The 26,587-nt window shown below is 40.2% G+C and overlaps 1 protein-coding gene and 2 pseudogenes across 1 annotated transcript; 1 reads left to right on the top strand and 2 right to left on the bottom strand.

The window, feature by feature from the left end:
* Positions 7,060–11,041, top strand: LOC104768075. The gene is made up of 3 exons (XM_019240972.1): positions 7,060–9,094; positions 9,217–9,997; positions 10,057–11,041. The coding sequence occupies exons 1-3, from the start codon at positions 7,060–7,062 to the stop codon at positions 11,039–11,041; spliced, it is 3,801 nt and encodes a 1,266-aa protein (XP_019096517.1).
* LOC104768074 lies at positions 11,252–13,788 on the bottom strand (annotated as a pseudogene).
* On the bottom strand, positions 24,628–25,066 carry LOC104768073 (annotated as a pseudogene).

Genomic DNA, 26,587 nt, shown 5'->3' with positions numbered 1-26,587 from the left:
TTAGTAGCAATTGCACTAGTCAGCTCCACTATAATCATATTAATGTTTGTAATTGCATAAGTCAGCTCTACTAGAATTCTATTAGTGCATTTTTTTTTGGACAAACACTTTCTTTCATATTTATCAAACGAAACAAAGTTCATACAAATCATAAGAAAAGCGATAATGGAGTTTAACACAAAATAAGAAGAACATCAAGGGAAGGATAGGAGCTACACGAAGACAGCTAAACTAGTTCGACGAGAAGGCCATGAGAGCTTGGAGACCAACGCTGGGAAGCGAATTGGTGCAAGTGATTTTGCCGAGCATTCATCCAGAAACAAAGCGTTAAATGAAGTTATGGTCATGGTCAACAGACTAAGTGACTTTGAAGAGGGTTCCAAGGACGAGATTCTCGGCGGTGCGAGAAGAGAAGGGTTGAGCTGCTCATCGGCAAGGAGGAGGTTGAATTTGGTTCTATTTTCGGGTGGAGGTTGCTTGAAGAGGTTTCGGTAACCACTACTTCTTGGAGGTTGGGACATAATGCTGTTATTCTTCAAGCTTTTAGGTGTGCAAAAAAACTCTCTGAAATTAATGACTTGAACTTGAGAGCGCTGGGTGAACAGGGGAGATGGGAAGACAAATTTGAGGAATCTTCGGTAATCAACTCTCCTTAGAGAGGGGATCATAATACCGATCATCCTCAAGCTTCGGGTTTTGTGAATAATAGCCTTAAGATTGTTTTTCAGCACTGTCTTGGAAGCATAATTCAGAGGGAGCAAGGAGAAAAGATTGGAGAAGAAACGGTAATCACCGTTCCTTGGAGACGGGATTGTAATGCCGTTTTTTTGCAAAATTTTAACATGGGGTTTTAGGGTTAAATTCTCCAGCAGATGTTGATCATTTTTAACAACAAAAGCATACGTAAAAGACTTGTTTTGTGAAGAAGAGGATAAAACAAACCTGGGCCTAAGTTGTTGATTCACATGTGTAAGTGGGCTTCGACGAAATCAGATCAAAGAGCAAACAAAGAAGTAATGGGCCTAGCCCATTAAGGGAGCTCACTGAAGCAGTTAGAGTTTTGCCACTGTTTGTCGTCACCCTCACCATCAGAACAGCTGCTGGTCTCAGCCTCCACAGTAGCAGAGTTTTTTCACGATATAAGCGCATGTGGGGAGAACACCTTACAACCATCGCTGTCCGGTGAGCAGAGTCGTCGAAGTAGGGTGTCATGAATCCAGATTTGGAGGATTCCAGAGATACAGAGAGGCTGGTATCAAATTTGCAAGGTAAGGCGCCGCTGGATTTATAGAGGTTCTCTTTTTCCCACTTCAGAAAGTAAGCTGCAACCGGAGGATGGATCAGAAAGGGTTTCGCCAAAGTTCGCTTCCTTCATTGCTGGATTTGGGTTTATTGGGAGAAAGAGAGAGCCATAGTAGAGAATAGATTTGGATTTTGGAGAGATTTACACCAAAAAAAAAATCAAATAAAAGAGTCCAAAGGTTTAACAGAAAATGAAGGAGGTTAAAAGGCTTTGATAGATTCTGACGCTGGCGAGCAGATGCTCCACTTGCACCGTAAAACAAGGATGGGGAGAGTGTGTCGATTTTCGTGTCTGGGAGGGTTTTTGGCTCTCGTCATTAGTCCATAAATATAAATTCTATTAATGCATTAGTTAACAATTTATATATTTTTTGCGGTTTTGAAAAAATATGTAATTATGCAATTCTATGATTTTGGTCAAAAAGGTAATTCCACAATTTTGGGCATTTGGCCGAAAACATGATTTTGTGGGTTTGACAGAAAACATAATTCTTGTAATTTTGGGAATTTTGCAGGACAAATTATTCTAAATTAAACAGTAGGTTCTGGAGCCACATTCCAGCACAGAATATCTGGATCATCTCAGTTAGATCTTCTCAATGACCTTTCTTGCAACACCTTGCCGACAAAGCTACACCTTCCCTTGCTTCAATGACTGTTCTCAGTCTCGTCAAGATCTATATTCTATTTCTATTTAGTCAAGCAGATTGACCCTCGTTATTAGTCCTGAGATTTATTATCCAGAATCCGGTCTCCGATCTGGAATCCGTCCATATCCGCTTCGAAAAACCAGATATCCGATAGAAGCGGATCCGGATCCGAATAATGGATTTACAAATCCGGGTAGATTCGGAGCCGGAGCCGGAGCCGGATAGTGATAATAACTAGAACCGGATATTTGGATATCCGGGTAGATATATTGTATATATATTGGACATATTTTAATTGGATTTATGTTTGTTTTAATTGGACATATTTTAATTGGGCAGACATATTTTAAAGTCCAGCAATTTATTAAAGGCCATAAACCCAACAATTTTCACTTCATCGTGAATGACAAAGAAACACAATTATCCCGACATTAAGTTACACCGCTGTCTTAAAGAAAAAAACAAGGTCACGCCATTGTTGTTGTCTGGTTGCGATTGTGAAAAAGAGAATAGAGAGATCACATATATACAAAATTAAAACACTCTAATTTATTTACAAATCGCGATTTCTTCACCCTAAATATCATATGATGAACTACCCATCGCTGTGGTAAAGTTAGTGGTTGTAAGAGTATCTCCATTGAAGATTTCTAACATAGTATTTGACAATTAAAATAATGAAAAAAAATAGAAAACAGGGAAATAGAGATTGATACGTCTCTCGTTTGAGGGACGTTGAGATACTTTGAGAAACCTTTAGCCAGCTGTTCTCGTTTTATTGGTGAAATCTTATTAGTTATACAAAATTTAATTAGATAATAAAATCATTTTCCAAATAATATTTTTTATGGAGCAGATACGCTTGTTGAGATACTTTACCGAAGAGGATGCTCTAAGAACTCAACTAGAGAATTTTATTTCATGAATTTGTGCTTTCTCATGATCGTTTCGAGACTAAAAATACCATTCTTTTCAATTTCCTGGTGAGATTTTGCTGTCAATTGATGAGATTGGTGGATAAAGCCAAAGGGAAAATAAAAGAAGCTTTGGTAAACTGAAACATGTAATTGCTTTCTAAGTTTGTAATCAAAATTAAATATTGTTGTATTTGTTTAGTTCATATGGGCATACTTGGTGTGAATCTAGGACTGCGATTCTCAACAAAACTCAAAGACTGTTCGATGTATTGTGCCAAGAAAGAAAGTTGAAGAAGTTATAAGGATCATCAATATTGGGTAACTTACAATACTTTGATCCGTGGTTGTAGTAATAATGAAAAATTAGAGACAGATCATTTTGCGACGTTCTACACTTACATCACATTGATTCATGGATTGTTTATGCTGCTCAAGCACTACTTGCGTCATTGCTTTAGGAGATTGTGGTTTCATTATATGATTAAATAACATAATTTTTTAAGAGGCATCTCACATTCTACTGCTGAGACAAAATACTGTAGGGTTGACAATGTCGTCTCTAAACTAATTGACTGAGCAATATGTTACTGAAACTATAATTTTGTTTTTTTTTTTCTCTCGTACAAGAATCCTCTTTATAGTGATAATTAACTAGTGGGCATATATTCCTCTTAGAACTTGATTCAGCATCAACAAAATTGAAACCGATATCAATATATGGGAGGCGCTTAGTTAAATCTAAATTATACACGTGCCGTCAAGTATACTATGCACAATGATAAATACAGATACTGAGATACAGCAACCAAAGCTTCAAGAACATATATAGCTTCAAGTATACTCATATGCACAATGCAAACAAAAGCAAAGCAGGAAACGATGAACCAACATTTTAGAAGTTTGAGTGCGACCAAAAAATTATATGAGCTTCAAAAAAAAAGAAGATAGGGTTTACCAGGTATAAGAATTTTGATTTGGTTTTCGATCTGGTTTTGATTGGGTTTTGATGAGGGTGGATCTTGCCTTGAGATCCTCTGTGGTTGATTCGGTTTTGCTGGAATACGATTTTGTAGATCTGCGATGGAGATTTTCGGGTCCTGGGTTTCTTACATTGAGGGTTTACCGGGTATCTCTATATCTTTGTTTGGATTCACAGGGAGGTTCTATGGAGGAGCGCTTTTCCGTTAATTTCCTTTTTGTGTTGTGGTATTCTGGCGATGATATCGGGTTCGTCGATTTGGTATAGATTCGTTTAGATTGGAGCGAGAGGGTGTTGACTCAAGGGATCGGAGATTATGCCTCGAGGATTCTTTTGGCTCCTCTAGTTTTTGATTGCGGCTTATCATGGGCGGTAAATCAGGGTCGAGATTCGGGGGATCTCGGTAGCGGTTCTTGCGGGATGGAGGTTTTCTCTCCTAAAGTTGCTCCGGCATTAAGTGACAGTGGGGTTTGGTCTTCCACGACTGTCTTTAAAGATTGTTCACGGTCTATGTCTATTCCTCATCCTACATTGCTTCAACAAGCTTGTCTATTTACTTGTCTTTGGTTTCTTTTTGAGTGTTACGGGGGTTGTCTTTTATCTCGGAGCGGGTGCATTTTCTGGTATTGGTTACCATCGTGGGTCATGTCTCAAAGTGCTTTGTTGCTTCAGGGTATGAAAGGGAGTTCGTCAGGGTCAGGGGGTAAGCTGAAGATTAAGGTGCCTCAGTTTGATAATACGACATTGATTGAGGGTTATGCTAAAACCTTGATTGGTAGATGCATGAATCCAATGATGCAAGATATGAAGGCGCTGCTGTTTATGCTGCCGAAGATATGGAAGATGGAGGAGCGAGTGATTGGGGCTGATCTGGGTTTGGGACGGTTTCAATTTGATTTTGAGCAAGAGAATGACATTCAAGAGGTACTGAAGATGGAGCCCTACCATTTTGATCACTGGATGATTTCTTTGGTCAGATGGGAGCTGGTGGTGGATCCGCATTACCCCTGCTTCATCAAGTTTTGGGTTAGGGTGATGGGAGTTCCTCTGCACTTTTGGGCAGATGAGACTTTCCATACCATCAGGGCTGACTTGGGCGATGTTGAGGAGGTCGACTTGGATAATGGACGGGTGAAGATTCTGCTGGATGGCTTCAAGCCATTAACTTTTGATGCCACAGTCGAGTTTCATAGTGGAGAGGAGACGATAATATCTCTGAGCTATGAGCGTCTATTTGGGTATTGCAGGCGCTGTTTCAGCCTGTGTCATGATGTATCCCGCTGTCCACTCTTTGGAGATAAGGGGAAACAGAGGGTGGAGGAAGGTTTTGATCCTCGGCCCGAAGATAAGCTCCAGAGCTACAAGGGAGCAATGGTAAATGGTGTGGCGAGTGGTAATGCTTCGGGGGTGAGTGGTGCTAGTTCTGGGGTGCCTCACCAAGGGTCTGCTAGTGGAAATGGGCGGGGTGGTGGTTCTCAGGGCTTTAATCATCGGGCTGCTCAGGGTTTCAGTGGTAAGTGGAGGAAGACTAAAAGGGGGGCTCCTGCGGATGAAAGGTTTGTGAAGAAGAGTATGCCTGTGGTCTCTGTTACCGCTTCAACCTCTTAGGTCCCTATCTCGGGGGATGGTCAAGTTCAACTTGGTACAAGTGATGTGGGACACACCTTTATGGCTGATGAGCAGAAAATGCTTGATGAGTTTTTGGGTCCTAATGTGGATGAGGCTGTTGCTACGGGTGATCCTCCCGTGGAGTCATTGTCAGTTCTTGCACAAGGTGTTAACAAGAGGTTGTGTAAGGCTTTGTTTCCTGGTGCTGGTGATGCAAGTGTCACGGAGCCAGGCTCCATGAGTCTGTCACAGCAAGTGGTACATTTCTCTGATGATCTCAGTGCATTGTTAGGCCCGGAGTTTCCTCTCAGTGAGGATCAAACCTTGGGTTTCATGGACACTATCATGGAGGAGCAAGATGCGGTGTCAGAGGGGCTTCCCCAGGAGGATTTTCTCCTCACGGATGAACAGGAAACGGATGAGCAGGTTGTGGAGGAGAGCACCGGTGAGGTGGATGTCCCTGATCAAGCAGTTAGTGAACCAGTTAGTGGTGTTATGGAGAAGGTCTCTGAGGACAAGTCACGGGTGAAGAAGGAGGGGGAACATTGCCTCCTTTACGAGCCAAACAGGTCAAGCAAAAAAGTGCTCTCCCAGGTGCTAGTACTAAGAAGCGGAACATGTGCTCTTTAACATCTCCGCGCAAAAAGGTTGTTGCCAAGGGTGGTGGACAAAATGGGAAACTTGGTTCTCACCAAGGAGGGAAGCCTCCAACCCCATCCGCTGATTAATGGGTTTAGTTCGTAACGGGCAGCAAGAGAATGAGGACGCTGGTTACCTCACTTGGTCTTTCCTCCGGAAGCAAGATTTGTTTTCTTTGGTTTTTTTTGGCTTTCTCACATTTTGTTTTTTGGAATAGGTTATCAATGTCAGCTCCGTATGGTTGTCGTTGTATCTCGTTTTGGATTTTCTTTGTGGTTTTGGTTTGTATTATTCTGGGTTGTACCCGATGTTTTTTATTTATACAAGTAAGAATAAATCTCTGTTGGCCTCTTTTTTGGTACATTGGCTCAATTTTTTGTTTGTCTCCGTGTTGGGTTTCATATAGTTTAAATCACCTGTTGGTTAAGTTCAAATTATGGGGGTCCGGTTTTGGGCTCTTATTGGGCCTGCTAATCTTTCCCTCGGCAGCAAAGGTGTTCTATCCCCTTCGCATGCTTCTATATTTGCATGGTAAGGTTTTTAATTTCTGGATGTTTTCTTCCGTATTGGTTTTTTCCGGTACGTTGGGTTACGGATGTTCCATGGGTTTTGGGTGGCCTATTTTTGGGGATCTTCTTTTGAATATTATGTCGTTATGCTTCATGGTCATACGCTTCTCTTGAATATTGGGTATTTTTTGGGTATCTTTTTTTTCTGGACATTTGCTTTACGGCTTTTTTGGTGGTAATATGGTTTTCTTAGGAAGATTTGTAATATGGTTTACTTTTCAATTTTATATTATCTCCAGGGTGGGAGGGGATGTATTTGGGTGTTTTTACCCTAAAAAATCTTTATTTATTTCATGAATATTGTGAGTTGGAATTGTCAAGGCCTGGGTAATAAGGCTACAATTGGTAATCTTAGGGATTTATGGTCCAAACATCGGCCGGATTTTTTGTTCCTCATGGAGACCAAACAACCTACTTCTATTCTAGAAAAGTTTGTTGGTCATTTCGGATATAAGAATCTGAAAACAATTGATCCTATTGGTTATAGTGGTGGTATGGCTCTTTTTTATAATCAAGATGATTTTCAGGTATCGATTTTATTTGAGTCTAACAGATTAATCGATATTGAAGCGGTTTTCAAAGGCCGGATTATCCATTTAACTTTCGTTTATGGGGATCCCGTCCCTAAGAATCGGGATATGGTGTGGGAACGCCTTCTAAGAATTAGCTCTAATCGGTCCACCCCATGGTTTTTGGTTGGGGATTTTAATGAGCTGACAGGGAACCATGAAAAACGGGGGGGGGGGGAATTACATCATCCTTTCTCTTTTCTTTCCTTTAATGGGATGATTCGGGATTGTGGCTTTTTGGAGTTTCCTTTTATTGGTGATTGTTTGTCTTGGAGGGGTTGGCGGGATAAAAAACCTATACGTTGTCGGTTAGCCAGAGCCTTAGGGAATGAGGATTGGCATGATTTGTTCCCGGATACGGTGACGGAGTATTTACCAATGATAGCCTCTGATCATAAGCCTCTAGTGGTTAATATTGGGGCTAAAAGGCCGCGGGGGAAGAGGAGTTTTATGTTTGACCGCTGCTGGATTGGTAAGGCGGGGCTGATGGATGCAATAGCATCGAGGTGGGATAGGGATTTGGATCAGGACTCAGATAACTTCGTGCAAAAAGTTGTGAATTGTCGGAAGGCGGTTTCTCAGTGGCGTAAATCACAAGTCCCATACGGTAGGGAAACCATTGAGGACTTAAAGCGGCAGTTGGAGGTGGCTCTGGCAGATGACTCAATTCCTCCTTCTACAATCTCGGAATTGCAGAATCGTTTACGTCAAGCGTATGGGGATGAAGAGATCTACTGGTATCAAAAGAGTTGGAGTAAATGGATGAAATTGGGGGATAAGAATTCCAAATATTTCCATGCCTTAACAAAGCAGAGACGGGCTCGTAATCGGATTACTGGTTTGTTTAATAGGGACGACATCTGGTCCACTGAGGATGTTGATATCTGTCACACGGCAGTCTCATATTTTGAAGATTTGTTCACTTCAACAAATCCAGAAAATTTTGAGGAGGTCCTAAGGGAGGTCAATACTGTGATTACTGCCGAGGATAATGAGTGGCTCACAGGACCTGCTACGGAGGCTGAGGTCAAATCTACTTTATTTACGATGCATCCGGATAAAGCCCCAGGCCCAAACGGGATGACAGCTTTATTTTTCCAAAAAGCATGGGATATAGTTAAGACGGACCTTGTGGATTTGGTTAATAGGTTTTTAGTGGAGAGAGTTTTTGACAAGGACCTCAATCGGACTCATATTTGCCTTATTCCGAAGGTGGCAAAGCCAACTCGAATGGCAGAATTACGTCCGATTAGCCTGTGTAACGTTGGGTATAAGATCATTTCTAAGATTTTATGTCAGCGACTAAAGAGGGTTTTACCTGGTCTTATCTCCGAGACTCAATCGGCTTTTGTTCCGGGTCGGCTGATCTCGGATAATATCCTTATTGCTCAAGAGATGTTTCATGGCTTGCGTACAAACCCGTCTTGCAAAGGGAAATTTATGGCCATCAAAACAGACATGAGTAAGGCATACGATAGGGTTGAGTGGGATTTTGTGGCAGCTCTGTTACAGAAGATGGGGTTTGCAGAGTCATGGGTTTCATGGATAATGTTTTGTGTCACTTCAGTCGAGTATAGGGTTCGTATTAATGGCCAGCCGAATGGTTTGATAGTGCCACAGAGGGGGTTGCGACAAGGTGATCCTTTATCTCCTTATTTGTTTATTTTATGCACAGAGGTGTTAATTGCTAATATACGGAAAGCAGAGAGGGAGAAGCTTATTACAGGGATAAAAGTGGCGAACAAATGTCCGCCAATTACGCATTTGTTGTTTGCCGATGATAGTCTTTTCTTCTGTAAGGTGGACAGAGGACAATGTCGGGTTATCTTAGATATTCTAAAACAATATGAGTCTGTTTCGGGTCAGCAAATAAATTTACAAAATCTTCGGTACAATTTGGGCACAAGATTGATGAGCAGACAAAAACCGAGCTCCAGGATGTTCTCGGGATCACAACTTTGGGTGGTATGGGGTCCTATCTAGGTTTACCCGAAAGTTTGGGTGGGGCTAAGACCAAGGTTTTCTCTTTTGTTCGGGAGCGGATTCAAAGTCGGACGAATGGTTGGACGGCAAATTTGCTTTCAAAAGGGGGAAGGGAAGTGATGATTAAATCTGTTGCAACTGCTGTTCCAACGTTTGTGATGTCTAGTTTTCGGTTACCAAAAACAATTACATCCAAGCTTACCAGTGCAGTGGCAAATTTTTGGTGGAGTACAAATGGTCAGACAGGGGGCATGCATTGGCTTGCCTGGGAGAAATTATGTGTTAGCAAACAGTTGGGTGGTCTTGGTTTTAGGAATGTGGATGACTTTAATTCGGCATTACTGGCCAAGCAACTTTGGCGTCTGATAGACGTTCCAGAGTCTTTGTTTGCCAGGGTTTTCAAAAGTAGGTATTATAGGAATACGCATCCGTTGGATCCAATTAGGTCATACTCTCCCTCCTATGGATGGAGGAGTATATGTTCTGCTCGCTCTCTGGTTAATAAAGGGCTTATTAAACGGGTTGGTTCTGGGGACACCATTTCTATATGGTCAGATCCTTGGGTACCAGCTCAATTCCCGAGACCAGCTTCCAGCAAGGGGCCGTTAAAGGACCCTTCTCTTCAAATGAATCAATTAATTGATCGACAAAATAATTCTTGGCGTCTGGATATGCTCAATGAGCATTTTGATCCACTTGATGTTGCATTAATCAGGGCTATTCCGTTGGGTGGTAACCAAAGGGATGATCCCTTCGGTTGGCATTTCACGAAAACTGGGAAGTATACAGTCAAATCAGGCTATCATACTGCACGTCATGACGTGGTTCGGACTTTTGCAGCCACTGGTTATGGCCCGGAAATTACCCCCTACTCGCTAGTGTGTGGAGGGCTCGTTGCCCACCTAAGATCCAGCATTTTATGTGGCAGGTCTTATCTGGTTGTATTTCGGTTTCGGCAAATTTGGGACGACGGGGTATTGCTTGTGATGTACGGTGCGTACGATGCGGCGCGGATTCGGAGACAATAAATCATGCCATCTTTGTGTGTCCTCCGGCCCGTCAGGTTTGGGCGCTAGCAAATGTGCCGGTGGGACCTAATTCCTTCCCGACGGAATCAGTATATGCAAATGTTGATCACTTTTTAGGGCAGCAGAATCCGGGAGCCCATATTGCGGCTTTCCCTTGGCTTATGTGGTTTATTTGGAAAGCAAGGAATGCACGTGTCTTTGACAATATTGCCGAAAGGCCAGAGGATATTGTTAGGGTAGCAGAGGGTGAAGCTGCAGCATGGCAGCAGGCTCAGATAGAGGATGATCTAGTGACCAGTCCCACCTTTCCAGTAGTTTCGGAGTTGCCAGTTAGGGTGCCTACGGTTTCCCTTCCTTCGGTCTTTTCAGGATATCGATGCTTCATAGCTGGATCTTGGAAAGCAGGGGATTTGTATGCAGGTGCTGGTTGGTGTTGTACCTCGATCCAGACAACGTTGCCGTTTTTGGGTGCCAAGAATTTCAGGCGAAGTCTATCTCCATTACATACTGAAGTTGAAGCGTTCCTTTGGGCGATGCGCTGCATGATCGGCCATGACTTCAGAGAGGTGGCTTTTTATACTGACTGCTCAGACTTGGTGAAGATGGTGTCTTCTCCTTCCGACTGGCCAGCGTTCTCGGCGTACCTTGACGACATCAAGACTGATAGGGAGGAATTCTCTTCCTTTTCTTTATCTTTAATTCCTAGAAATGCTAATTTAAGGGCGGATTCTTTGGCACGCCAAGCGTGTACATCTCCGCACCAAGTATTGTTTGTAAACGATTTTCCTACCAATTAGCTCGTTTGAGCTGATCTGTTGTTGACAAAAAAAAAGAAAAAGATAGGGTCGATCGGACTTACTTTATTATAATATCTAAAATGTGAAGGGTACATATCAAAAGAGCAAAAACGAACAGATAATTAAGATTAAAATAAAAAAACAAAACACATAGATAAGAGCAGAAAGTGACATGCCCATTGTTTCTTCACCTTGTCCCTTTTCAGTCAGTCAGTAGTCTGATTCTGACTCTGAATCTATATAATCTGAATCAAATTCTGATTCTTCTCTCTTCACAGATGGAGCATGGAATGACTTGAGTAGTTCTAAATCGTTAACATTAAGATCTTCTACATGGTCTACAAATGTGTAAATGTTACACCACCCTTTACCAAAACCTTGGATTTCAACACGTTGGAGAGTGTTCCTTTCTGGATTGAAGTAGAAAACATAAAACGGTTGTTTAGGTGTATACTTGTCCACCGAAAAGACAATTTCACCCCAAGCAGTCACTCCAACGACGTTTACGTGTTGACGACGGAAATATTTATCATCGGTCCAAGTGTAGGCATATTCTGACCATTCCTGATTCTCCACATCCTCAAGAACCCACACATGCAACTTATTAATGGCATCAGCCTTGACATGATTCTTCTCATCATACTTAAACGAAAGAATGTCGACATCATCTTCGAAATAAATCACCGCTAATTTGCCCTTATAGTTTATCAATCTACAAAACCTTTTAGTGTCAAAAAAGGTGAATTTTTCAGATCTAATATCAAAGCATACTATCACATAATCAGAATTTAAATTATGACCATCATTATCCCAAGAGGACGTGTCACCCAAGTAATACAAAACCCCATCGATGCATATTCCTTCACTCGCAATTTCATGTTCAAATATAATAGAAATAGAATTATTTTATTGAGTTCTCTTTCATAAGATTAAGGCATACATATATATAGTGATTAGCTTTGACATATTGCTAATACTGTATAATGTAAACTTTCCTAAACACATAAGGAAATAGCTTGTACAATAAGTAATATCAAGATCTATAATATTCTTTGGGTAGGACTTCACTTCATTAATGGACTTTACGGTCCATATTACTTGGTCCGCAAGATACACATCTTGCTTCCCTAATACTCCCCCGCACGACAAAGGTGGGACGCAAAACGCAAACTATGCAACCACAAAGCGGAACACCTATGTCGTGGACACTTGTCAAGGACGGACAAATCATGTCAACAAACTCATCAAAGTATAAACTCCAGTATTGAGAAAGGGATGGAATTTCAGCTCGTCTTCGATTTTGGTAAAAAGGAAATAACAACATCCCGTGGACGCATATCCTGCAACTCCACAAACAATTGTCCTTATCTTGGAAGTGCACAAATCGGACTAATAATAACCTAACATAAGTGTTCTAATAAATCCCCTAATGATTAAACTATAACCAAACTCCCCCACAATGTTAAAACTATTACCAAACTAAAATATTGAAATATTTTTAAAATCATGACTAATTCCTCTTAAACCCACAAAACCTTAACTATAGCCACCCGTAAGAATCCCCCACTTAACAACTCTCGCACAAACGAAATAAAACCATAATCAGATATAGAAAGCCAAATACTTAAACCTTTGAAAAAAAATGCAGACACGTACCACTAACCTCCAAATAATAATTAAAATAAAAACACCAAACTCCATACTTAATTTAAGAGAGAAACAGAAATTAATAATAATAAAAAAAAAAAATCTAGATAACTTAACGATCAATCCCATCATCATCGTCAGCATCTTCTTCGTCCATGAGATTTTCCATGATCACGAAAAGATCACACAAGATGCGGAAGCTTTTAGTTTTGATCCACTAGATCGATTACTCTGATACCATGTCATATATAATAAAAATAGAATTATTTTATTGAGTTCTCTTTCATAAGCTTAAGGCATACATATATATAGTGATTAGCTTTGACATATTGCTAATATTGTATAATGTAAACTTTCCTAAACACATAAGGAAATAGTTTGTACAATAAGTAATATCAAAATCTAGAATATTCTTCGGGTGGACTTCACTTCATTAATGGACTTTACGGTCCATATTACTTGGTCCGCAAGATACATATCTTGCTTCCCTAATATCTATGTCGCTAGGAAAATTTTATCGTTCTCCACTTCATATCTCTGGTTCCTACTGTAATAATCTTATGATTACGATCACAACCAGACTGATAAGCCATGAACAACACCTTGTATTGCTTATCAATCGGTTCAAACATGAAAAAACTATACGTCTTTCGGTAACGATTCAGTAAAGGTAAGACTCCATACGCTCCAGTGTTGGGGTTACATATCACAACATTTTCGTCGTACGTAGCACCATAGAAATAGATCAAACCAGAGGCGTAGCCATGTTGAAAATATCGTCGGTCACTATTGTGAAGGATCTTTCGAGGGAACTTCACATGAAATTCGGCGGCTGCTACAAGAGTCGACGACGACTTTTCGTATGGGTTGTGAAGCTGAGGCAACGAGAAGAAGCGACACTTATCATGTTCTACGATGGTGAATAAGAGGCGTGGCTTAGCCAAGGACCTGGTCCGGAACAACTCCTTGAAATATAGACTAGCCAACATTGATCCCCATAGCTTCGACACGCAACGAAACCTCGCGACTGACTTTGAAGGCAGTCTCGACAGGATCTCCATGATGAGATCAATCGATATGGGAGATGATGATGCATTCATGATTTGCGGATCGAACGAATAAAGAGATATATTAAAAACTTGTATTTAAGACCTACATAAACCTAAACCTAGCTATATATACACGTACTAAAGAGACCTAGTTACCATTATATTCTCGTGAATATATTTTTACGATTTTATAGTCGGTTAAGAAAAACATAGATGGGCTAATTTAACTTGCTAGTGAGCTGCCAGCTTCGGGCTCTCTTCTTTAAGCGTTACGCTGCCGTTTCGTATCTTGGAGAGTACACCTCCTATCTGGTAAGATCTAGATGAATTAGGGTTGTGATTAATATTAGGATTATGTGAATTAGGAATTGTTGTCCGTAATTAGGGTTTTTTTTGAGTCAATATGCAGCCTATGTTAATGTAAGTTTTCTCATCTTATGTTTTCTATGATTGTTGTGTGGGCTGTATGTATTCAACCAACTGGGAGTATTTGCATTGGAGGTTAATGCCATTGGTGCTCAAAGAATTGGGGTCACCAGAAGCAACTCAGTGTTGGTACCAACAGTTAGTTACCTCGGGTCGTGGGCCTCAGCTCATGACCAACATGCAATATGGGCCGAGGCCACAGAAGAGTCCGGCCCATTAAGTTCAGTTGGAGAAGCGAAGTAGAGCGTAACGGCGGGCAAGTCACTTCGGAGATCCGGAGAGCGGTCAAAGATCTCATTTATTATGGAGTGCGAGATTCGCGGGTCGTGATTTGATATGATATGGGATCGAAAAAACTTCCAAAAAGCAATAATATTCATTTTCATTCTCGAAACATTCTGTCTCTAAATTCTAGTTCGAAATTGAAACATTCTGTCTCTAAATTCTAGTTCGAAATTAGTACGGTGATAGGTCCCTTCGTTCAAAAAACACTTCGAGAGGAGAATTTAGTTTCGGTTCTCACACTCAGGTTCTTCGGATTTGCAACTGGTTTTACTTAACCGTTTGATCGCGACAGTCTCTCAAAATTCCTTTGTAAGTCGCAGAGAAGTTGCTTTTTCTAAGCAGATCCACTTCTGAGAAATACTGTGTAGCGGTTTCAACCTCTCTTAGGCTGAATCGAAATCTCTGGATAACTTGTTGAGCAAAGACACTGAGGTTCCTATTGTCTGAAAGTGGATCCCAACCTTTGGTATAAGAACCATTGTTCTTCCTAAAGCCTCCTCCTATGGAGTTGTTGAGACGGGTGTCCGACATTTCATAAGCGGTTCAAAGCTTCTGTTTGCGTCTACGATAATGCGTGAACAAGAGGATGCTAACAGCGGACAAGGCAATGGTCGAGACAACCTAACCGATAAGGATTGAACCTTGGTGGGATTTTGGAGGAGCATTACAGTTTGTTCCATTACAAGGTAACCGGAGATTAGCTGATTTTGGTATATCCCGGGATGGAACATCGGTCACAGTTGCACCGAATGGCTTGGGTCCAACATGAGCTGTGCCATTGCAAGATTTCAAAGAGGAGAACTCAGCTCCACATAACCCAAGTTGTTATCAAAAGCAAAACCTTCATTCAGTCTCTTTAGTACTGTCAAATTGGTGCAAAGAAAAGATAAACTACAATGAGAAACGACTTTGTCTTCTCTGCACTCAAAGACAGTGCAGCAATGGATGGACATTGGGATCATGTAGATTTTGAAACTAAGCCTACAATTGTCAACTTTATATCACGAATTTTGGGTTGGTTTTAGTAATAATGAAAATTTGGAGACAGATTTTGCGACGTTTTACACTTAAAGCACGTTGATTCATGGTTTGTTTATGGAGAACAAGATTAGAAGCTGATATCGTAGCCTCGAATAACTCTCTTCTCCCTCTTTATTTTCGCGTACTCCTCTGTCTCTTTCATTGTTCTAACACTACTTGCCTCATGGATTTAGGCTACCGGGATTACATTAAATATCATAATATTTTAAGAGGCACCTGATCATGTTGTAGTGTTGAGACTGAATATTGTAGGATCGACAATGTTTTCTCTGAAGCTAAACTGACTTAGCAATATGTTCTTTAAACTACAATTTCTTTTCTTTCTCTCGCACTAGAATAGTCTATATATTGTGATAAACTAGTGGCACTCTCTTATTATAAAATGTGTCATTTTTTAATAATATTTTAGTATATTTTTTCAATTGATTTTTTTTTTCTTTTAATTACTAAGAGGTTCCAGGCCTCTCAGGCCATAAACCAGATCATTTTATATGGTCTCTTTCCAAGCGTCGTTTTTCTAACCGGCGACCTCTAGACTTTACCAGAGAGTTTTTACCAGTTGAGTTATCAACATTTGGTTTTTTTCAATTCATTTTATATGACACATTATATTATTTCTTGCGATATGTGTCATTTTTTCTTTAATATTTTAGGGTATTTTTAAAAATTAACTTTATATGACATACATTATATTAACTCTCTTATTACAACACGTGTCATTTTCTTTATAATATTTTGGTATATTTTTTTCAATTGATTGTATATGACATATATTATATTATTTATTGCGACATGTGTCATTTTTTTTAGTATTTTAGTGTATTTTTTTCAATTTAATTTATATGATATACATTATATTATTTATATTTATATTTAGGACAAAATCTAATTTGATAGTATAGATTATAAGATGTTCAACTTATTTTTAATTTGTGTAGCATTTTTTTCTGCCCAAAATAAGGATTTTCTCTTCTATTTCTTTACTTTAATAGAAATAACTAACATGATATGATTATTACATAATTTTGAAATTTGATTTTAATTAAAATAAACTAAAGTATATTTTAATACTAGATAAGGCCCGCACAATGTGCAGGTTTAAAAATTGTTGAAAAAAATAAATACTAAATCTTAAATAATTTTTTTAAAATATATAAAGAAATTTTATTTCCTAAAATAAATATACAAATAATTTAAGTTAGCGAATATTTGTATTTACCTTCATACATTTATTTATATTTATATATTTTTAATAAATTATAACAATTATTACAATTATTTAAAGCTAAATTATATCCCACTAAAACGTTTGCCAAATATTTATCATTACAGATATTATTATTGTGAAATTTCAAAAATGTTTCACAACTTATTCTCAAAATATTTTACATGCAACAAATTCATCAAAGCAACATTTAATAAGTAACCACATATAATTTTACTCTATGTTTTACCATTGAAAATATGTTCTTATACCCAAAATTATATTATTGTTAAAGTATGCTCTTTATTACCACCTATAAAATATCTTCTAAACAAATTAAACAAATTTTATGTTCTTATAATTACTAAATTTGTTTTGTGACATAGTTTCTTTAACCATGAAGTTGCTTTTACTCCAAAGATATTGGATGAACAACAGGTGAAAATTATCTACTCGATTACAATGATTTTATGACTAACCCAATAAAAGTTGAGAAATTAAAAGAAATTTAATATAATATAATAAAAATAAAAATTTGAAAATTATAATCATGATGGTATATATAAGTCTTAGATAATTCAAATATACAAAATAGAAACTTTATATACAATCCAAAACATGACATATGTCATAATCACGTTAAAGAGCAACGACCTATTTACTCTTCAGAAGTATCCAATTATACCAAAACAACTTAAAGTTATGACCTCATCTCAAATATTCTCGAATCATAAATTCTCAACTTATTTTTACCCGAATCAAAAGTTCTCATATATTTCTCCATATACCTGGTTTAAACGGTTTACGAACCTAATACGATAGAAAACCATATAAATCCAGTTAGAAACCAATTTTAAAATGCTATACCATTCCAACTTCCCAAATTTGAAACTGCTTCTCAATAACTCGATCAAGCAGCTCTTGTTTCAGTACCGGAATCATCAACATTATTTAGAAAAGAAAACTCTAAATTTTGACCAGATACATCAACCACCGACTTATCTTCCAAACTTATAATGCTACTAACTGTAGAATAACTTTTGGAACCTCCATCAGTGTCTCCATCCTCGATTAAATTAGAGGGCATTATATACTTCGATTTCATTTCATTGCATCTGATAGCTTCTATCGAAAAACCCGCACGAATCAAAGATCCACACAATAGATTGGCAAAATTATATCAGAAAAAAAAAATCAAAGATCAAAGTTTTTGATATAAACATGTAATGTTATGTACATATAATGTTATTTTCTTAATTAGCTGTCTTATTATGTTTCAAAAACAATAATTCTTTTGATATAACTTACGTTATTCTTTTTAAATTTGTTATTCACTATTTATTTATTAATAATAATATACATCTTAGTGAATTAATTTTTTGTTTATACATGTCAAAATCTTATTGAGGAATCACGTATAATATAATTAGCGTACAATGGAAAATAGATTAGTTTTATTATTATTTTTTATTTAGAAATTTTTTTAGATATAAACATGTAAATTTTATTTAGATTTAATGTTATTTTCTTAATTAGCTGTTTTGAAAAATAATAATTTTTGACACGTGTCATTATCTCATCAGTATACTTGACATGTGGCTAATTTGAAAACCCAACTTTATATAATAAAATTTTTAATATAATAAAAACATTAGTTCAAACTTCAGTTCAAGCTTTTTTCCTAAGACTGCCAATTGGTTCTTCATGATTATCATTTTTTTCGTATGTACCTTAACAAATCTTGTTGCAGTACTTAGTGTCCAAAATTGGCTAACCGTAGAGACCTAATTTTTTTTTTGTGCAAACAAAGACATAAAATTTAATGTGTTAGGTTATATAGTATAATTATACGACCAAATATGGATGAAACATGTAGTATATTTATTTTACTATGTAGTTGTTGAGAATCTTTGTAACAATGAAACTTTGATATGGATGGCACATAGTATATTTATTTTAGTTGTTTTTTTTAATATAATAAGATTACAATTATATTATGTTTTTTACCAAGGTTGAAAAATGTGATTTATGATTGTTAAAATTGATATGTGTCACGATTTGATGAGTTTCTAACTTTGATATTTAATCATTAAAATTGACACGTGTCATGATCTGGTGAGTTTTTAAGTTTGATCTCTAATCATTAAAATTAACACGTGTCACGATCTGGTGAGTTACTAACTTTGAGAACCAATGTTTATATAATAAGATGTATATAATTTGCTTTGCTTGGAACTCATATAATATATTATTAGTTATTGTAACTATTTATATTTGAAAAATAATAAATGTATTTATTTATGAACCTTCTCACATATTTTATTAAATTTCATATTCCATCACATATTTTGTAACTCTCATATTAATTTGATTATGTTGAAATTCATATCATATATGAGAGTTGATTGCATATTAATTCTTTAAAATGTAACAACTGATTGCATATTAATTATTTAAAATAATAATATTTTTTCTTTAATAATAATAAAGTAAGGTTCTATTTTGACAAACTGTAATAAGTTGTCATGTCACACTTTCTTACTACAACAGGTGTCATTTTCTTTACAATATTTTTATATTTTTTTTCAATTGATTTTATATGATATACATTATATTATTTACTGCGATATGTGTCATTTTTCTTTAATATTTTAGTGTACTTGGTCATCGGCTGTGCAATACTCGCAAAAACCAGAACGAATCTCCTGTAGTAGCCCGCCAACTCCAGGAAACTCCTGATCTCAGTGGCACTCTGCAGTCTCGGCCACTCCCTGATGGCTTTAATCTTCTCTGGGTTCACTAAAACCCCTCCGATGAAACAATATGACTAGAACCCCATCTCCTGCTGCTAGAAACTGCACTTACTCAACTTAGAAAACAACTTCTGCTCCCGCAGCTTCTCCAGAACTGCTCTCAGATGAACTGCATGCTCCTCAGGACTCTTGGAATATACCAGGATATCGTCGATGAAAATGATGACAGATACGTTCATAAACTTTTGAAACATGCTGTTCATCAATCTCATAAACGTTGCGGGCGCGTTCGTCAAACCGAACAGCATCACCACGAACTCATAATGCCCATATCTCGACCTGAAGGCAGTCTTCCTCACATCTTCCTCATGTATCGGGATCTGATGGTAACCCGATGCCAAATCGATCTTGGAGAACCAAGTAGTACCCCTCAACTGATCCAACAACTCATCAATTCTTGGGAGAGGGTACTTATTCTTCATAGTGATCCGGTTCAGACTCCGATAGTCGATACACAAGCAGAAACTCCCATCTTTCTGCTTGACAAAACATCACAGGTGCTCCCTATGGTGAATAACTAGGACAGATGAAACCTTTGCTCAGCAAATTCTCCAGCTTCTTCTTCAGCTCTGCCATCTCTGCTGAAGCCATCATGAAGGGCGCCTTGGACAACAGCATTGTCCCTGGTTCCAACTCAATCGTGAATGGGTCAGACCGAGATGGTGGTAACCCCTGCAACAAATAGAACACATCCTCAAACTCCCCACCACCCAAATACCTCCAACAGAAGACTGCCCTACTATCTCCAGCATTGAAATCGTAACCAGATAAGCCTCACGCCCCTTCTCGATCATCTTTCCGGCATGTATGACCGAGATCACGAGACTCTTCTAAGTTGGTCTCCCCCCTCGAAAATCACACTTTCCTTCGGGACGCTCGAATACCATTCTACCCCTATAGTAGTCCAGATGTACCATGTGACGATGCAGCCAATCCATCCCTAGGATGACATCATACAACTCAACAGGACTGATAATCAAATCTGTCGGCCTCGACTTCCCCATGATCTGAATATCCATGTCCCTCGCCCGTCCAAGGACTTTTAGGAGCTTGCCTCCTGCAACCCTGACAACTCCCGATCTCTCAATGGAAACTCCTCTAATATTGGCGTTCTCAACGCACTCTGGGGTAATGAAGCAATGGATTGCTCCAGAATCAAACAAGACATGGGACATAAACCCTCCCACCGACAAGGTCCCTACACAAACCTCATGTAAAAAACATTAGATCTGAACTACTGAATTGACCAAGTCTGATTCTTAGAAGTTATACATGTGATCGATCCGACACTGGTGCCACTGGTCTCCACGGTCGAGTACAACCGCGTCGTCGGCTCGATCCGCCCCACCGGCTACACACCCAGCTGCACTCTTGGCTGCCCTCTAGCCTGCACCGCCGCTACTTCCATCTGCTGCAACATGGGGACACGAGGTTTGATATGCCCCATCTCCCTGCAGTGGTAAGATACTTGGGTATCCGCCCGATGCTCTGTCACTGCCCGCTGCTTAACCCTCTATGGAAATTTGACCACTTTGTGATCCGTGCTATCGCACCCGTAGCATCCCGCACTACTCGGTCTCTGAGTAGCTTTCCACTTCCTCTTGGTTCTCTGCACAGGCTTGCTGTCCTTGCCGGAACCACCAGGAAACTGACCCTTCGTAGACTAAATCGCTAGACTAGCTGTCATCACATAAGCTCTCATGTCCTCCTTTATCTCATCCGCGAACTCAACCAAATCCGATCTGGAGGCATAAATACACCCTCTCAAATGGACCCGCAATTCATCCTGAAGCACCCTCAAAGACCTCAGGATATGTGACTCCTTGGCCCCTATACACCGGAAGCCGACTAAAACTCCATTTCCAGCTCACGAACCGACCGAGACCCCTGCATAAGCTGCATGAACTGTACCCCATCCGATCTAGTGCCTCGAGGGTGTATCGCCTCAACCGCCACCTCTCAGTGGATCCCATGTCCATTCCCAGTCCATGGGTCCACCTTCCTTAATGGACTTCACGTCTTCTCACTAGGACCGTGAGTCCATCCATATCTGATATCAGTTTGCTACATCGGTGAGGTTTTAAAGACTTGTTATTGTCCCTACAAATCTTCACATGATATTTTCCTGTGTTTTATCTTCACTCGCATAGTTTCGACAATCACTTCCCAGAAGGTCACCCATATTGAGACTACTCCAGGATAAGCACGTTTAACTGTGCAGTTCTCTCAGGATCATATACTGAAAAGATAAGTGCACTTTGGTGACATAGGTGGCCAAATTAATTCTTTTAAACCTCTCCGGAAACCAAGGTGTCACAATTCACCCCACTAATAGATCGCAATGTCCTCGTTGCGCACCAAGACCGTCACCCCCGATGGTGTGCGCCCACTCGAATCCACACTCGTCTTGGTTCAGCTCTGATACCACTTGTAACTCCATGACCGCCACTTTTCTGTGGACCCCATATCCACTTCTAGTCCATGGGCCCACCTTCTTTAATGGGCCTCACGTCCTCTCACTAGGCCCATGAGCCCATCCATATCCGAAGATTGGCTACGTCTGGGAGGATTTAAAGACTTGTTACCGTCCCCGTCCCTACAAATCACCACATGATCGTTCTATGTATTTTGTCCTCACTCGCACAGTTCCGACAGTCATTTCCCAGAAGGTCACCCATCCTGAGACTACTCAAGCATAAGCATGCTTAATTGTGGAGTTCTCTCAGGACCCTTGACTGAAAAGATAAGTGCACTTTTGTAACATAGGTGGCCAAATCAATGCTTTTAAACCTCTTCGTAAACTGAGGTGTCACACCGGGGAAAGTAGTTGCGGTTGAACTGCTCCGCAAAGTCAGCCCAAGTGATGTCCCTTTGCACTCTCCTGGCAGTCACCGATCTCCAACACACATAAGCATTTTCTGCCAGGTGATGGACCCCTATGTCCACCCGATACTCCTCAGGACACTTGAGAGACTAAAAGTTGCATTCCAGCCTCGTCCTCCAAGCATCAGCCACTGTAGGGTCGGTATCGCCTGAGAACCACATCATACCGATCCTACCCATCTCCCGTAGCATAACGACATACTAAGAGTGAACACCTGCTCCAGCATCCCTCGGCTGCAGCACCTCCACCACAACTGGTGGCACCACTTGAGCTTGCACCAGGACGGCTCCCGCTAACCGCTCTAACACCTGTGTCAACAAGTCCGCAATACAATCATCTCGACCAGGGGTTCCACCTGCTGCGACCCTCACACCTGGAAGCCCAACATCACCGGCAAACCCGGCACCGACACCGCCCCCACCAAATCCAGCGGCTCTTACGGCCCCCATCGATACCACTACCAGCCACACCCAATAATCCCTCCTGAAACACCTGTGAGTCGCTGATGCCCTCCGTTGACACACTCTGGTCCACAGTCTCTTTGACAACTGGGCCTCTGCTCCTACCATGACCACGACCGCGTCCACGACCTTGTCCACGACAAGCAACAACTCTGCCTCTAACCATCTGTATCACCAAGAACAAAAAGGTAAGTAAACAAAAACGATCCTAGCTACACAAGGAACACAACTTACCGTGGAATCACTTGAAGGCTCGAAGAGGATGTTCTTGGACCCCATGCCACACACAATTGACTAAATCAAATAATCAACTCTAGCATGAAACCCCAAACATCAACAACAAAAGCTACAGTGAACCCTAGATCTAGAAACGTAATGGCTCTGATACCATACCCACTAAAAACCTAGCATCAATCAACAACAGTGGATAACCAAAAGAATACCATTATACCAATAAAATTCCAACAATGAATAACCAATAAACCAAATTAGTCAATAACCAAAATCCAACATCCTACAATGTTCTATTGACTCAACTCTAGCAACCTAACCATTGCTAGTTAACAATCAATCAAGCCTCTATAACATCCTCCTCTTCATCGCCCTGATTCCACGATCACACTTTGCCTTTACTACGCCACAATACAAAATAGAGGCGTAAGTATTACCAGAAATATATAGTGAGGCAGTCCTTCCATCTACTAGGCTATACACACAAGCAATAAGAAATCCAAGCACCAAATGACAATAGCAATATAAAAAAATTCAATCAAACCACAAATGACACACGCTTTGTGTCGACCGATGCCGCTCTCCTTGCATCAAACGATGCAACTCTCCAAATCCCTAGCTGTGTCGACTGATGCACACCCTTGCATCGACTGATGCATCGCCTCGACTGCTCGCGAATCCTCACGACTGCATCGACCGTGCACACCTTACATCGACCAATGCAGCTGCCCTAGCGACAGTTTCAGACACCGTCATCGACCGAGAATCCTCCTCCAACATCAGCAAATGACCGACAACACATCCACAAGCAAAACCAGTCATAGAGAAACACGAAAATCATAACAAATATGCAAAATCATCCCAAAATCACAGAGAAACACAAAGAACTCCGAGATCCCATGCTCAGATAAGCCATTGTCATACACTCATCTTGAGTATGACAAAAATCGGTGAAGACCAACGAGAAACAAGCTTCCCACGACTCCTACTCGACACCCATGCTCAGATCTCCTTGTTCACTCTCCAAGAACGCCAAAAATAACCTAGAAAGCTCCTAAAACTCACAGAAAACTCAGAAACGTTTCTAAATCTTTATGGATACAAAGAACGGCCAAACCCCATCACTTGTCGACTTCTCTCCATTAAATGCCCGACCCAAGGGTTTTCCAAAAGCAAAACGCAACAAAAACAAGTGTTTAACTTAATCGCTCTGCACAAACCAACACTTGCATCGATCGATGCATACCCCGCATCGATCGGTGCATCCCCTAAACCGGGATTCTGATTGGAGGGCATTACATCTTTATATGACATACATTATGTTAACTCTCTTATTACAACATGTGTCATTTTCTTTATAATATTTTAATATATTTTTTTCAATCGATTTTATATTACTATAGAAAGCCATACATGTGACATACATTATATAACCATAAAAAGCTATTGATGTTCTTTCGCCTGCTTCAATTTTCCACCTATGCAAATTTTCTAGAAGAGTCGTGGCTCCCAAAGCTCCACAAGAGGAACCATCCAATTCACTGTTTAAAACATATTCGGTATACTTTCAACCTTTTGAGATGTGCAGTATTCGGCCAATTTGGCAATCTTCCTGATGCTCTCAATGGTTTCTTCTTCCCTTGCTATGGTACCATCAATCAACGTCAAGAACATTGTCTCTTTTATCTTAGGATGTAACCGCATGACCACATTTTGTTCCTAATCTCTCAATGTATCGTCATTTTCTTTTATATTAGGATGTAACCGCATGACCACATTTTCTTCATGTAACCGCATAAACATCCGCCTTTTTGTAACCCTCTTCGTACCTATAAATATAATTTCAAAAATTATTAAATTTGCACCAACTTACCATATGTGGATCAATATAACCAAAGGTCCTGACCACTGTTGCTATCTCAACTGAGTTTATTCCCTCGGGTATGAGCTTCATACAACCAAAATCAGAGATCTTCGCTCTCATGCCATCTCCTATAAGTATGTTTGAAGGCTTTAAGTCTCTATGGATATAATTTTTTCTGGCTAGCCATGTAGATACTGAATTCCCCGTGCGATAGCCAATGCTATAAATATCTTCTGATTCCATGTCAAAGGGGTATAACCACGATACTGCCTCTGTGCAGTCTGTTCACTCTCCTCTCTACTCTCTGGCCTCTTCGTCTTCCTCTCCATCAACTTCGAAACTAAAGCATGTCTCACCGGTTTTCGCACACGGAAAAAGGTAAATGGGTGGCGGGCTCTCTCCGAGTCCAAAGAAGATCCCCGGTAAGAATCCCGACAAGAGATACCTTGGCTCTGGCAGCAGAAAACAACCTTACCCTGCTCGGCCGGGTAACAAACCCACGGTTCCAAAAAGCCAAGGACATTGTGGAGCATATGCCGCAGATCTGGAATCTAACAAACCGAGTCTCCGGGAGAGCCCTAGGCAAGGAACTTTTCCAGTTTCGCTTTGAATCAGAGACAGACCTAAAAACAGTCATGTCTAACTCCCCCTACCAGTTCAAAAAATGGATGCTCATCCTTCATCCGTGGGAACCCATTATCTCTGCCTCCTTCCCCAATTCTATCGAGTTCTTGATTACTATCCATAAGCTGCCTGCCCTCCTTTGGGATAGTCAGACAGTCCGCAATATTGGACAGGAGGTTGGACGAATCGTAGCACAAGATGCTACTCAAGGTCGGGTCAAAGTTGTAGTCAATGGTCTTCTACCTTTGGAACGAGAGGTTTCTATTCGTTTACCCTCCGGGGAAATTGCGACGGTGGAACTAGAATACGAGAATCTGGGAAAACACTACTTCCACTGTGTATCCTTGTCCCATGAGCAAAAGGAATGTTCTCTCCTCCGGAAAACAGACACGAAGATAACAGACAATGTTCCCCACGACTCAAGTAACCCTACGGAAGTAAACCAAAGAAACACGCTCTCTTCCTTGATAGCCATGCGTCAACGCTCACACCAACGGTGGGAACTAAACCATAAACGTCGTATCCCTCTTGACAGACAAAAAGAGGCCAACAGAATTCAAGCCCTCGACATCCTAAATGCACCACCACCAAGAGACAAATCGGCAGAGCTGGACCCCACCCAGATGTTACCCCCACACAGGGAACAGAGACTAAGGGAACTCACCAAGGAGAGCCTCTCGGGAGAGATCACAGGAACCACCTCCTGAGAGAAGGCCCAAATCTCATCACGATGATCAAGTACACTCTAACGGACATTCACACTCTAGTTCCCAACGAGTCCACCCACAACGCCTCTCCCAAATTATCACCAGTAGGCATAAGCCACCACAAAACCCTCCGAGGGAACCCATGATCCTCCTATCACCAAGGGAAAATCACTCGTTAACACCAGCGGAGGTCTCCCCACCAACACAATTGCGTAGACCAGCACTTGAGAGACTCTCTCAACCGGACTGCACAATATCTCCTTCCCAAGGAAGAGGAGGAAATCTTAGTTTGGGACACCTCTAAGATGTG

Source organism: Camelina sativa, chromosome 19 (genome assembly GCF_000633955.1).
Source record: "Camelina sativa cultivar DH55 chromosome 19, Cs, whole genome shotgun sequence".
Taxonomy (NCBI): Eukaryota; Viridiplantae; Streptophyta; class Magnoliopsida; order Brassicales; family Brassicaceae; genus Camelina; species Camelina sativa.
Note: the sequence above shows the minus strand (reverse complement) of the source record. Positions and strands in the feature narration are given on the sequence as shown.

Coding starts and splice junctions, on each gene's coding strand:
- LOC104768075 (XM_019240972.1), top strand. CDS start 7,060: ATGGAGACCAAACAACCTACTTCTATTCTAGAAAAGTTTGTTGGTCAT. Junction 9,095..9,216: donor ACAATATGAGTCTGTTTCGG/GTCAGCAAATAA, acceptor GGTCCTATCTAG/GTTTACCCGAAAGTTTGGGT. Junction 9,998..10,056: donor CATTTCACGAAAACTGGGAA/GTATACAGTCAA, acceptor GGACTTTTGCAG/CCACTGGTTATGGCCCGGAA.